Consider the following 12,654-nt stretch of genomic DNA (forward strand, 5'->3'; position numbering starts at 1 on the left):
AGGCAGTCGAGGCTGGGGGGCACCCCAATTTTTCCAGGGGGAGGGGGCGAGGTGCAAGAAGAAGGGGGCCTGGGAGGGGGAGAAGGGACGAGCCCAGAAGGTTTGGCTATCCCGACGAGAGGGAAGTAAAGGTTATGGGGAGGGCAGTGAGGGCAGTGATAGGAGCCAGGGCTGGTCCGAAGGATTCGCTCTGCGGCAGTGGCAGCCTGGCAGGCGGGGGGACCGCGGGGGGCTGGGGGCGGGGAGGGGAATCCGCTAAGAAGACTGTGCCGGCGGGGGCCCAGCCCATCCCGAGCGGGAGCGCTGGGAGGAGGAAGGCGAGGAGGTGGGCGGAGTGATGGGGAGGGAGGAACGAGGAGCTGGCTGTCGGGGGTGGGGCGACAGTGACATCACCTCGGAGCAGGCTCTTAAGCGCCCCGAGCCGGGGGGAGGATTGTTCTGCCGGCTGGGGAGGGAGTGAGCGGTTTGTAGCCGACGATCTCCCGGACCCGGAGCCGCCGGGGACAGACCCCCCCCACCCCCCGCCCCGCAGGGCCGGCGCCCCGCCGACACCTTCCCGAGCGCCGACTTCCATCCGAGTTTGCAGACAGCGGGCGTCTGCTCGCCCGCCTGGCCCTTGCCAGTCTATGCCTCCCGGAGTGCCCAGGTGAGCCTCGGGCCCCTCTAAGCCCCTCCAGGCGTTGTTCCCCCCACCCACCCCCGTAGCCGCCGCCGTCACCGCCGCCGCCAGCACCGTCGCAGCAGCCGCCGGGCCGGGTCCCCAGCAGCTGTCCGAGCCGCCCCCCTCCAGCCCCGGACACACATGAGATTCTTCAGGCTGACTTTCAAGTGTTTTGTCGACTGCTTCTGAGTACCCCCCTCCCGCCCCCTCGAACCTCGCAGCCCTTTATCCTTCCCCCGACCAGGGAATTCCCATCCTTTCCCCTTCCCCTTCCCCCCTCCCCAAATTTGGGGGGCCGCCTCCTGCTGCTCCCAGAGATCCCGGCCTTGAGCCCCCGCCCCCATTGGAGGGCCATCGCCAGTCGGTGAATCCATAGAGGGGATTGGATTGGAGGAGACCACCTTGGGCGTGGGAGCCCTCCGGCCTCCCGAGGTGCCCTCCTCCTCCTCCTCCTCCTCCTCCTCCTCCCCGAGAGGACAGGAGTACCTAGACAGTGTCCTTTGTATTCTCCCCGTGACCCCCGGCCGAGCCCCCCAGCCCTGCCCAGCCCAGCCCTGCCCTAGCAGCGGGGCCATGGCGAAGAAGACCGCAGAAAATGGCATCTACAGCGTGTCCAGGGAAAAGAAGGGCTCCCTTCTGGACCCCGCCGAGGGGGCCCCCACCATCAAGACCGAGGTGGTGGCTGCCGGCCTGGGCGCCTCGGGCCCGGGCCTGGCCATCCCGCCGCGGGAGACGTGGACCCGCCAGATGGACTTCATCATGTCTTGTGTGGGCTTCGCGGTGGGCCTTGGCAACGTCTGGCGCTTCCCGTACCTGTGCTACAAGAATGGCGGAGGTGAGTGCGGCCAGCCCTGCCAGCTGGGCTCCTCCGGGATGCCAGGCCCGGCCTGTGCCAGCCCGGGTGTGCCCCAGCCCCAGCAGCCTTGCCTGCCTGCCTGCCTGCCTCCCTCCCTCCCTCCCTCCCGGGCTCCATCCCCGCGGACCAGCAGCCCTTCCCCTCCCTGGCTTCCCACCTCCTAGCCCACTTTCCCGATTGCATTCCTCAGCCAGCCCTCCATTGGCCTGGTCATCCCGGGGCCTTCCTCCTCCTCCTCCCTCTGGTCCTCCCCACCCCAGCCATCTCTACCCAGAGATGCCAAAGTCCATGGCCAGGGAGGGCCCGGAAGGGGAGGGGAAAAGACTTCTGTGGACATCAGGGTGGGAAGGGGGCAGGTTCCCGGGGTCCTGAAGCCCCCTGTCCCCCCTCCCTCCCCCCCTCCCTCCCAGCAGCTTCAGTGCTCCCCAGGGGCGGGACCAGAGGCTGGAGATGCAGCCAGGGTGGGCCCAGGCCTGCTGCTCACTGGCTGGCATTGCTCTGCCCACCCTAATAGCTGGGGGAACTGGTGCTGAGGGGAGGGGGAATAGAAAGGAGTGAGGACCACTCAAGGGAGAGAAGGGCTTTTCCGAAGGCTTTGGCCCCTTCCTCAATCCATCTCAGGGAGGGGGGGAGCGACTGACTGCCTCTTTAAGAGCATGGGCTCCTGGGAGAGTTCTAGGAGGTAAGTCTCTGCCTGACCCCCCACCCCAGGGCCCACAGGCCATACTGTGTGTGGGTGCATCCCTTCTACCCTGTCCTGTCCTGCACACTGACCTGCTCTATCTGGGCAGGGCTGCCCACCCACCCGCACACACTGGCTGCTTCTGCCCCCTTAGGTGCCCAGGCCCGGATTTCTGTACACATGTTCCTTCTCCTTTATGCTAATCTACATGCTGTTACATGTGAATTCGTTAACGTGGCTGGACCATTCATCACAGGGTACACTCAGAGCCACATGTTCTTGGCATGCTCATTAGACATCCTCTGCACCCCAAGGATGAGGGGCCTTTCCAGTGGGAGCATGCTGTCCACTGGGAACAGGACCATGAGGGCTTCGGGGCCGCTGGGAGAGGAGCCAGGGAAGAGAAAGGGGCATTAGAGGAGAGACATGGGGAAGGGGCACGCCTGGAAGCTGGCCCCGGAGCTTGGGCATACTTCACTGGCTTCTCTCTCCCTCCCCTTCAGGCCACTCGCTGTCCTTGGCCTTGTCCCTTCTGATGGCCCAGTATAGGAGGGGAGCGCAATGCTGGGCCCACCAGTGTGGCTCCATCAGCACCAGGGCCTCCCGCTTGTCCCATGTTTGTCTCTCCTTGGCTGCTTTCGCTCTCTCTCCATCCTGTCTTCCTGCCTCTCTTGGCTCTGGCTCTGGCCCCTGCCCCAGCCCAGACTGGATCTGACTCTCAGGACTAGTTTTCCATTTCCTCCAGAAAGCTCTCCCATCTGCCCAGGTTGTGGGACCCAGGGCTCCTCCCTGGCTCGCCAGCTGTCTCCTCCCCCTGGCGTGTGTGTCTCTCACATGCATGCTCGTGGCTGTTGCGTCACATGACGCAGTGTGTCGCAGACACATGAGGCAGGCAGTCTTGGAGGGATTACGTGTGACCTGAAACCCTTTGGAGAGGGGTCTGAGCTCTGGGTGGCCATCTGCTTCTGGCTCTGTGTGGTTCCTGCCATTCACACCCACCTGTGTGTATGTGTCTGTGTGTGTGTCTATGTGTGTGTCTGCAGTGAGATGCTGAGGCAGCCTGACTCATTGGGGACTGTTATATCATGAAGAGCCAGGGTGCCTGCCTGCTGCCTCATGCCTTGGTCCCACCATCCCCATGGCTATCCCCAGTGGTGGCCAGCCTCTTTGTACCCTGCAGCCCCACTGCAGGCAGGAGGAGGGGGCTTCAAGGACTCCCATTAGCCTCTGCTCTGTCCTCCCCAGCCCTCCCCTCCCTAGAGCCAGAGAGTTCAAGTCAACCTAGGTCTGAATCCTGATTCTGTCCTGATTGTCCCCGGTGACCTTGGGTAAGTCAATTCTCCTCTGGGCCCCAGATTAAAGCATCTCTACATACACAGTGCTTTGTTTTCTGATCTTGTTCTTGCTTTCCTCAAGAACAGTCACCCGATGGACAAGTTCCAGTTTTGAGAGACAAAAACTCTCTTTCCTACAAGGCCTCTAGGTGGCCTAATGGATGGCATGCTGGAGTTTAGGTCAAGAAGGATCTGAGTTTGAATCCTGCTTGGAGCACTAATTTGCTGTGTGACCCTGGGCAAAGTGTCTCTGAGCCTGTTTCTCTGGGCCTCTGGGCCCTCTGGGCCACTGTTGTAATCTATGTGATAGAAGCAGCCAACCACCATATGAATGGGGGCCTGCACTTGACTCAAGTCTAATGCTCTAGCCATTGGACTAAGCTGCCTCTCCCAGCTGGGAGGGTAATTTTTTTTATTTATTCTTTTATTTTTTTACCAATTACATGTAATAACAAATTTCCACATAAGTTTTCCAAACTTATATGATCCAATTTGTCTCTCTCTCTCTTCTTCCCACTCCCCAGGGAGGGTCATTTTGATAGCACTTGTTTCCCAAAACACCTGGGCATCTGTCCCCTAGCCAGAGCCCCCCCCCCCAACCTTCCAGGAAACAGGCTCAGTTTGGGTGGTTTGCCCATGGTCACACTGCTAGGCAAAATTCAAACCCAGGGCTTTTCAGATTTCCAATCCATTGCTATAGCTGCCATTGTTGCCAGTTTCTCTGAATCCTCTCTAGAAGCCTGTAGCTGGCATAAGAATGCCAGGAGTAGGGGGCACTGGAATCTCTGTCTTTCTGTTTCTCTCTTCTATCTCTTTTTGTCTGCCTCTGTCCCTCTCCTCCCTTTCTCTTTCTTTGCCTGTTTTTTCTTTCTGCTTGTCTTTTGTTTCTCTTTCTCCCTCTGCCCTAGCTTTGTTTCTCCTCCCTTTCTTTCTGTTTCCGTGTTTTTCTTTCTCTGTTTCTGTCTTTGTTTCTCTCCCACATTGAAAATTCAGTGAATGTGATATTTTGCCCCATAGATCTCCACCTCTGCAAAAGGGAGGGGGAGGTACAGATTGTCTTTATCTCTTCCTCCGGGCAAAGTTGGCCATTTAGTTACTCAGTTGCTCTGCCACTCGTCTATCTGTATCAGTTGCCATCCTTCCGTAGCATCCTGTTCTCCCTTCATGAACCTCTCCCCCTAACCAAAAACCAGGAGGCCTGAGTTTTGCGAAGCAAACTGCTTGGCCAAATTGCCATCAGTCATCAGCATGGAGAGATCTGATTGTCTCTGGGCACAGTTGGTGCCTCTTGGTGCTTCCAAGTTTGCCCACTCCATACCAAAGAACAGACCAGACCAGCAATGCCCTCAGCAGACTGGCCCTCATAGGCTGGCCCAAGTGATCAGGGTGGCCTTCCTGGAAGAGAGGCCCTTTGGCAACAAGGTTGAGACTGATAGGGTAGGGGGAAGGCTTTCTGGATAGCCCTCAACCTGTGCAGTTCATTTTTTTAACTCTACCTTTTATCTTTTTCTTTTTGCCCTTATCTTCTGTCTTAGACTCCGGTCTAAGGCAGAAGAGTGGTGAGGGCTAGGCAATGGGGGTCAAGTGACTTGGCCAGGGTCACACAGCTAGCAAGGCTGGCTTTTGAATTCTCTGGGCCTGGCTCTCAATCCACTGAGCCACCTGGGGGCTTCCCCTTCAGCCTTATAGGGCTAAGATAAGACCTCATTTGATCCTTACAGGCATCCTTTTTAAAATCGGAAACTCTAGCAGTCAGGTTTCTCTTCAGATGGTATCAATTCCCCCTAGGACTGGGGAACTTGAGGCACGCCTAGGTGGTTTCATGGATTGAGTTGGGCCCAGAGGGTCCAAATGCAGCCTCAGACACTTCCTGGCTGTGTGACCCTGGGCAAGTCCCTGAACAAGCTCCATTGTGTGTAGCCTCTTGGCTCTTCTGCCTTGGCGGAGTTGATGAAGCAATAACGGAACTTCAGGGCTCACAGCTGCCTAGCTTCGGTGGGAAGTTCTGCTGGGAGATGATTCTCTTCTGAAGTGCTCATTGGCCTGGATGTGACTTTCTCCCAACAGGAGTGTTCCTTATCCCGTATCTTCTGATTGCCCTCCTGGGAGGGATCCCCATCTTCTTCCTGGAGATCTCCCTGGGCCAGTTTATGAAAGCTGGCAGCATCAACGTTTGGAACATCTGTCCCCTCTTCAAAGGTCGGCCTCTTGGGGATGAGCGTGCTCCCTCTCCCTGTGGCCCTGTTGGGCGGGCGGGTGGGCAGGCCAGCCAGCAGAGCTCACTCCAATGGCCTTCCTCTGCCCCGCAGGCCTAGGCTTTGCCTCCATGGTGATAGTCTTCTACTGCAACACTTACTACATTATGGTGCTGGCTTGGGGATTCTACTACCTGGTGAAGTCCTTCACGGCCTCACTGCCCTGGGCCTCCTGTGGGCACAGCTGGAACAGCCCTGAGTGTGTGGAGATCTTCCGCCTGGAAGACTGCGCCAACGGCAGTGTGGCCAACCTCACCTGCGACCAGCTGTCCGATCGGCGCTCCCCTGTCATCGAGTTCTGGGAGTGAGTCTCCCAGCAGCCCTGGCTCCTGGGAGGGAAGGGGGGAGGGGGAAAGTGGGGAAGGGCTCGCACCTAGCCCTTCATTCTCTTGACCTCTCCCCCTTCCAGAAGGAAAGTCCTTCGCCTGTCTTCTGGGCTGGAGGTGCCTGGGGATCTCAACTGGGAGGTGACCCTCTGCCTTCTGGCCTGTTGGGTTTTGGTCTACTTCTGTGTCTGGAAGGGAGTCAAGTCAACCGGAAAGGTAACTGTACTGGCGCCCTGCTCCCAGGGCCAGCCTCTCTCCACTCAGCCTCCCAGGCCGGGCTATGGATGCTGTTTCCACAGCAACAGCCCAACAATGCTCCATCCTGGCCCCTTTCCCAGCCCCAGCCCTGTTGGGGGAGGGGAGGAAGAGCACAGCCCTGCTTCTAGCCCCCCCTCCTGGCCAAGTGGGCAGGGGTAGGGGGTGGCACTGGCATTTCCCCAGCAGGAGAGGCCCCAGGGCCTGCCCCTGCCCTGGATTCCCCAGAATCCAGTGGGGGAAGGAGGGAGAAAGAGGTCAGACCCCATTGTCGCCATTGTCACAGCCAGCCTCCCAGGCCTCAGCTCCTTAGTTTCCTTAGACAATGAAGGAGGGAGGCTGGGGAGAGAGGACGGAACAGGTGAACTCCCAAACAAAGGCAGCTGCCCAGAGGGAGAGTGGGGGAGGGTGCTGCAGGACACCCACGGGGGCTCTGACCTTGGTGCTGGGCTTTCCAGATTGTTTATTTCACTGCTACATTCCCGTATGTTGTCCTCCTGGTCCTGCTGGTGAGGGGAGTCATGCTGCCAGGAGCACTGGATGGCATCATCTACTATCTCAAGCCTGATTGGTCAAAGCTGGGGTCTCCACAGGTGAGTCACCCACCCCCAGGGTCACGCAACTGCCAGAGGCCTAAGTTGGACAGTCCGTGCCACAAAATGGCCCTCAGAAGCCGCCCAGAAACTGATTGCCCTGAGAAGGAGGTACCTGCCCAGCCCCAGCCCAGTGCGCCCCCCATGTATCCTACACAGGTCTAAGACAGAGAAAGGGCTGTGTGGCATGCATGCCAAGGTGGGTCACCTGCCCTGGCCTCCTGACCCGTTGTCCCCCCCTTAGGTATGGATCGACGCTGGCACCCAGATCTTCTTTTCGTATGCCATCGGCCTGGGGGCACTCACCGCCCTGGGCAGCTACAATCGGTTTAACAACAACTGTTACAAGTAAGCAGCCGCCCCATACTTTGGGAAGTTAGGAGGTCCCCTGGGCCAAAGCAGCCTATGCTAACTCCTCTCTGTGTCCCAGGGATGCCATCATACTGGCACTCATCAACAGTGGCACCAGCTTCTTCGCTGGCTTCGTGGTGTTCTCCATCCTGGGCTTCATGGCCACGGAACAGGGCGTGCACATCTCCAAGGTGGCCGAGTCAGGTGTGTGAGGGGCTGCTGAGCAGGGGAGCTCCATGGGGACATTCCAGGTCGGCCAGTCCAATCCCTTTCACAGGAGGCTGTGCAGACACCTCCATCTTACAAGAAGAGGTTGAGACATCCAGAGGAGGTGACACATGGAAAAGCCAGTAGTGCACCCAGCGGCCACACACACACACACACACACACCGGTCCAGAGGAAAGGGCATTGGGTCAGGAGTCAGGAGCTTGAATTGGCTCTGCTCCTGTGTAACCCTGGGCAGACTTGCCACCTGGAACTTCTTAGTGCTGCATGCCCTTCATCAAATCACTTTCTGGGCTAAAGTGTGGAAGGGATGGGAGAGGACATTGGATTATGTGGCCTCCTCCAACTATCAATGCGGGTGGCAGCCAGGAGCTAACATTTCAAGCACAGAAACGGGCTTCCGGAAGGGCTTTCAGCCCATTTTCTCTCCGATCAGCACCCTGCCTGCTGGAGGGCGCCACCCCGGTGCTGAGGCCCAGTGGGGTGTCCTGCAGCAAACCAGAACTCAGGAAGTTGGGTTAGAGGGCTGGGAAGGTCCCACAGGTCCATTGGCCTGGAGTCAAGCAAGGCTTGAGGCTGAGCTCCTGCCCCAGGACCCCATAAGGGGGCCCTTTCCCAATTGCAGTTCTCTCTAAACATGCTCTGCAGGGCATTCCCACTAGGTGAGGAAGCCAGGGGGAAAGGCTCATTTGCTTAAAAAATGTCCATGGGGCAGGGTGCTGTCAAAGTAGAGGGGAGGGGCAGCCCTGAACTCTCAGCTTCCTCCCCCAAGCTCTGGCTGCTGGTTTCTAGGTTCGTGATCCATGTGGAAGGGAGGAGAGCAGAGGGTACTCTGGTCCAGTAGTCTCTTCCTCTGGCCCCTGCTGTGCTGCCCCAAGGGTTAATGGGTGACCTCTCTGGTTTCAGCAGCTGCTGCAGACCAGCTGCCCCTCCCTGGTTAGGGATCAGATGTCAGGCTGGAGGAGGGGAATGGAAGGCCACAGTCATCAGATTCTGATGGGTTGGGGGGGGAGGATCATGGGTTTAGGGACTCGATGAGCTAGGAGCTAAGCCCTCTTGGGTCCTTGGGTAAACAGGTCAGGGTAAGAGGGGTGGGCAAGAAGCAAAATGTCAACTGCCAGTCAGCCCTGTGCCTCAAGGAAGGGGTGGCTTGGAGGCTCTGATGAGCAAGCCTCTCCATGTCTCTTGTCATCCAATAGGACCAGGGCTGGCCTTCATCGCCTATCCTCGGGCTGTCACCCTGATGCCTATGGCCCCACTCTGGGCTGCCCTCTTCTTCTTCATGTTACTGCTCCTCGGCTTGGACAGCCAGGTGAGTCCCAGAGCGAGGGCCCAAGGCGGCCAGCAGTTTTGTCTTTTGAAATACGTGTCTCAAAATCTAAAGCACGAAGACAAATCTGGCCCCGGTCCATCTGCAGCCCCTGGTTCTAAGCTGTCTTGTCTCCCCCTCCGTCCACTGCAGTTCGTAGGGGTAGAAGGGTTCATCACTGGCCTCCTGGATCTCCTCCCGGCCTCCTACTATTTCCGGTTCCATCGGGAGATCTCCGTAGCCCTGTGTTGCGTGCTCTGCTTCATCATCGACCTCTCCATGGTTACCGAAGTAAGTTGGAGGGGTGGCCTGGCGTGGCCGGGGAGGGGAGAGGAGAGGACACGGACCACCCTGAACTCTGCAGCTGACCTGATGTTCCGTTCCAAGGGCGGCATGTATGTCTTTCAACTGTTTGACTACTACTCAGCCAGCGGGATGACCTTGCTGTGGCAGGCTTTCTGGGAGTGTGCAGTGGTTGCCTGGGTTTATGGTAAGTGGAAGAATGGGGGCCCTGGGTGGGGAAGAGGGTGGGCCAGAAGGGACTGTCAAGGGCTGACTGGCCTTTTCTTCTTCCTTCCAAACCCATTCCCTCAGGTGCTGACCGGTTCATGGATGATGTTGCCTGTATGATTGGCTACCGGCCTTCCCCTTGGATGAAATGGTGCTGGTCCTTCTTCACCCCACTGGTCTGCATGGTAACAGCTAGGTGGGGGGAAGCGATGGAGGGGGGCATGCAGCCACTAAAGGTGGAGGGAGGGAGGGAGGGAGGCTAGGGCAGGGCAGGGCAGGGGAAGGCCGGGGGCTGCTGAGTGACAAGTATAACTGCCAGACTCCTTGACCCCCCCAGGGCATCTTCACCTTCAATGTGGTGTATTACAAGCCACTCGTGTACAACACCACCTACGTGTACCCATGGTGGGGCGAAGCTATGGGCTGGTGCTTCGCCTTCTCCTCCATGCTGTGTGTGCCGCTTTACCTCCTTTATCACCTTCTAGGGGCCAAAGGGACATTCATTGAGGTCAGCCTCCCCGCTCTGTCAGTTAGAAAGTTGGAAGCACTAGTGGGGAACCCATAGCCTATAGGTATAGCCAACCCAAGTACATCCAGTTGAGACCAAGCCACTGAGTGCTGGCCTGTTGAAGAACCCAGACACTGTCCCCGGGGAGTTCCTGCTCCCTGGGAACCAGGTGCCCAGTCTGGCAGAAATAACATCAACGGGCAAGTAGCAGCGGGCTAAAGCCACAGGAAGTCCTCACCCCTAGGAGAGGCAATGGGTGCTATGGCCAGTGCCCTGGGGGTCAGGAAGGATGGGAGGTTGAAGTGGGTGGGCCCATGGGAGAAGCTAGGGTTAGACTGCTGGGAGACTAGGAAATGGGTGGGGAGGAACTAACCCTCCTCCTCTGTCCTTCTTTAGCGTTGGCGAGACCTGACCCAGCCAGTGTGGGGTCTCCATCACTTGGAGTACAAGGCTCAGGACTCTGATGTCAGGGGCCTGACCACCCTGACCCCAGTGTCTGAGAGCAGCAAGGTCATCGTGGTGGAGAGTGTCATGTAACCTGCCCTGGGGGGGGGGGGGGCAGGAAGGGGGCACCTGCCTCTGCCGAGTGCCCAAAGCCAACAGGGAGAGAGCCAATGCTCTCCCTCTCCTTTGCCTACCCACCCCCACCAGCCTCCCTTCTTGTAGCCATAGTAAAACCCCCTCTCACTCCTTTCAACCCCCCTCACTGAGACCCTGGGGAGGGGGAGCCTTTCTGTATGATCCTGAATAGAGGGGACCCGGGTCAGGCTGGGGCCACAGTCCGGTGTATGCGTGCTTGAGTTAAACTGGTCTTTTTTCTTTCTTTTTTTAAGATAAAACACCAAAAAAAAGTAGAAAATTAAAAAAAAAAAACACCCACCAAATCAAGACCCCACCCCACCCCACCCACAGTACCGGTACCTAGTCTAGTTGGTGGCAAAGCCAGAGCTTTCCACCTAAATTACCGAACCCCCTTCCCCAGCTGGGGGAGCAGGGACCTGTTCCCCTCAAGTCCTCCCAACAGAGGAGCCACCCCTATCAAGCCTTTTTTAAAATGTTGGTGGATGGGACTCTCTCTGTCTCTGTCTCTCCCTCTCTTCTCTCTCTGTCTCTGTCTCTCCCTCTCTTCTCTCTCTGTCTCTCAGACCTCCTGGGCCTCAACTACAATCAGGTCCCCTCCCATCCTACATGGGAGCCAGCTGCACCTTGTGTGTAAAGGGGGCAACCAATTTGAGTCCATTCCCCGCCCCCTTCCCCCCCAGATCATGCTAGTTTGGAGAGCTTGTTGGGTGGGAGTCATCTGGCCGCCACCCGTCAAGCCCCAGTTTCCCCAGATTCCGGTGTGTGTGTGTGCGCGTGCATGGGTGGGTGGCGTGACTGCGTGCGCATGTGTACATATATACAGTGGTTATATATATATACAGTATATAGCTATATACAATCCGTGTATATACAGTATATATATATCTATATATATGGGATTGAGAGTACCAGGTGTAAATTATGCCTGCGGGCAAAGAAGACTTGTATTTTGCACATTTTGTAAAAACTCTAAGAGAAGAGTGATTTCTGCCTGTATATTTCTAAAAAGAGACACAACCCTCCTCCACCCCAGCCCCAAGAGAGCTTGATAGAGATCTAATTTTGTTAGAAAAAAAAAAAGCTGAAAAAAAAGCCTCCCATCCTGGCTCTGTCACAGGTTTTGGTCCTCCGTCCCTTCTGCCTCAAGCCGCCACCAAAGAGTGGCGAGGGGAGTCCCAGTCCGGGAGGCTGGATGCCTGTTTCTGCCCCCTCCCCGGCAATGCCACCTGCCTGTGGCATGGTGCCCAGTATTCTAGGTCTCGAAGCCTGGAGGGAAGGGGTGGCTCCCAAAACACCAGCCTGGCACAGCCTGTGGTGCCACTGTCCGGATTCATCCCTCCCCACCATGGTCCCTTCCCTCAATGGCATCCCAGGAAGGGGAGAGTAATAGATCTGGAGGGGAAAAGGGTGCCAAAGGTGCCTCAGAGATAACCCCTGCCAGTGTTCCCCCTTCTATGTCTGATGCCCCTGCGGAGACCATTCCCACTCCCAAGTCTTGGGGCCCTGGGACATTGTGACTGCTAAAAAGCCACCTGCAAACATAGCAATAAAGACATGTCATTTTTCAAACGGCTGCTCTGCTCTGTCTTTACTTTGGTGCCACCCAACTGGGAGGAGGGTGTCAGGTGTGTGTCCTAATGCCACTCCTAGGCCTCTCCTCCCTCCATGCACTCTGGTGATCTCAAGGCTCCCAGATATCCCATTTGCCTCAGTCAGATCCCATCAGCTGCCTCACCTCCTTATCTGGCCTCCTAGCCAATGTCGGGTTTCCCAGCTCCAGAGTTTCCATCAATTCCTGCCCACTTTTCCAGGGCTGTTGCACATCCAACTGGCCTGGCTGTTTCTGGGCCTCTGCTAGCGTGACATTCCTCCCTTCTCTGTTCTTCGCTTTTGGATTTGGTGGGCTCCGCTCTCTCCTGCAATGGAGAGCAATGAAACTGCCAGCTTGGCACCTGATCTTGTGTCCAGGGTCACTCCCTCCATCTTCAAGGCCCATTGCCCACTGGCCTACTGCCAGAGTTTTGAAGTGGTTGAGAGGGTGAAACTGCTCACTCCACTTCACAGAGGTGGCCCCATCTGCCTCTGAGGGGGCTACCTCTGGGCAGCCATGCCCAAACTGTCCATTTCACCCTCAAATTAGGGAAACCTTTGGCACATGGTAGGTGCCAAATAAAGGTAGGATTGTAAACAAAACCTTTCCACTCTA

The 12,654-nt window shown here is 57.3% G+C and overlaps 1 protein-coding gene across 1 annotated transcript; it reads left to right on the top strand.

Annotated features, from left to right (window-relative positions):
• The first annotated feature begins 358 nt into the window (after nucleotides 1-358).
• Nucleotides 359-12,017, top strand: SLC6A8 (solute carrier family 6 member 8). Its single transcript, XM_001364033.4, has 13 exons — nucleotides 359-1,496; nucleotides 5,601-5,732; nucleotides 5,843-6,092; nucleotides 6,198-6,330; nucleotides 6,828-6,962; nucleotides 7,207-7,310; nucleotides 7,393-7,517; nucleotides 8,739-8,851; nucleotides 9,002-9,139; nucleotides 9,236-9,338; nucleotides 9,443-9,543; nucleotides 9,696-9,866; nucleotides 10,263-12,017. Exons 1-13 carry the CDS (start codon nucleotides 1,235-1,237, stop codon nucleotides 10,401-10,403), a joined length of 1,908 nt encoding a protein of 635 aa, XP_001364070.1. The 5' UTR covers nucleotides 359-1,234; the 3' UTR covers nucleotides 10,404-12,017.
• The last annotated feature ends 637 nt before the right edge of the window (nucleotides 12,018-12,654 follow it).

Source organism: Monodelphis domestica, chromosome X, assembly GCF_027887165.1.
Source record: "Monodelphis domestica isolate mMonDom1 chromosome X, mMonDom1.pri, whole genome shotgun sequence".
NCBI classification, from domain to species: Eukaryota; Metazoa; Chordata; class Mammalia; order Didelphimorphia; family Didelphidae; genus Monodelphis; species Monodelphis domestica.

What these genes read in the sequence shown, in the direction of transcription:
- SLC6A8 (XM_001364033.4), top strand. Translation starts at nt 1,235, where the DNA reads ATGGCGAAGAAGACCGCAGAAAATGGCATCTACAGCGTGTCCAGGGAA. An exon ending in GAGTCAAGTCAACCGGAAAG is followed by an intron (nt 6,331 to 6,827) that starts GTAACTGTACTG and finishes TGGGCTTTCCAG; the next exon opens with ATTGTTTATTTCACTGCTAC. An exon ending in TCCTCGGCTTGGACAGCCAG is followed by an intron (nt 8,852 to 9,001) that starts GTGAGTCCCAGA and finishes CGTCCACTGCAG; the next exon opens with TTCGTAGGGGTAGAAGGGTT.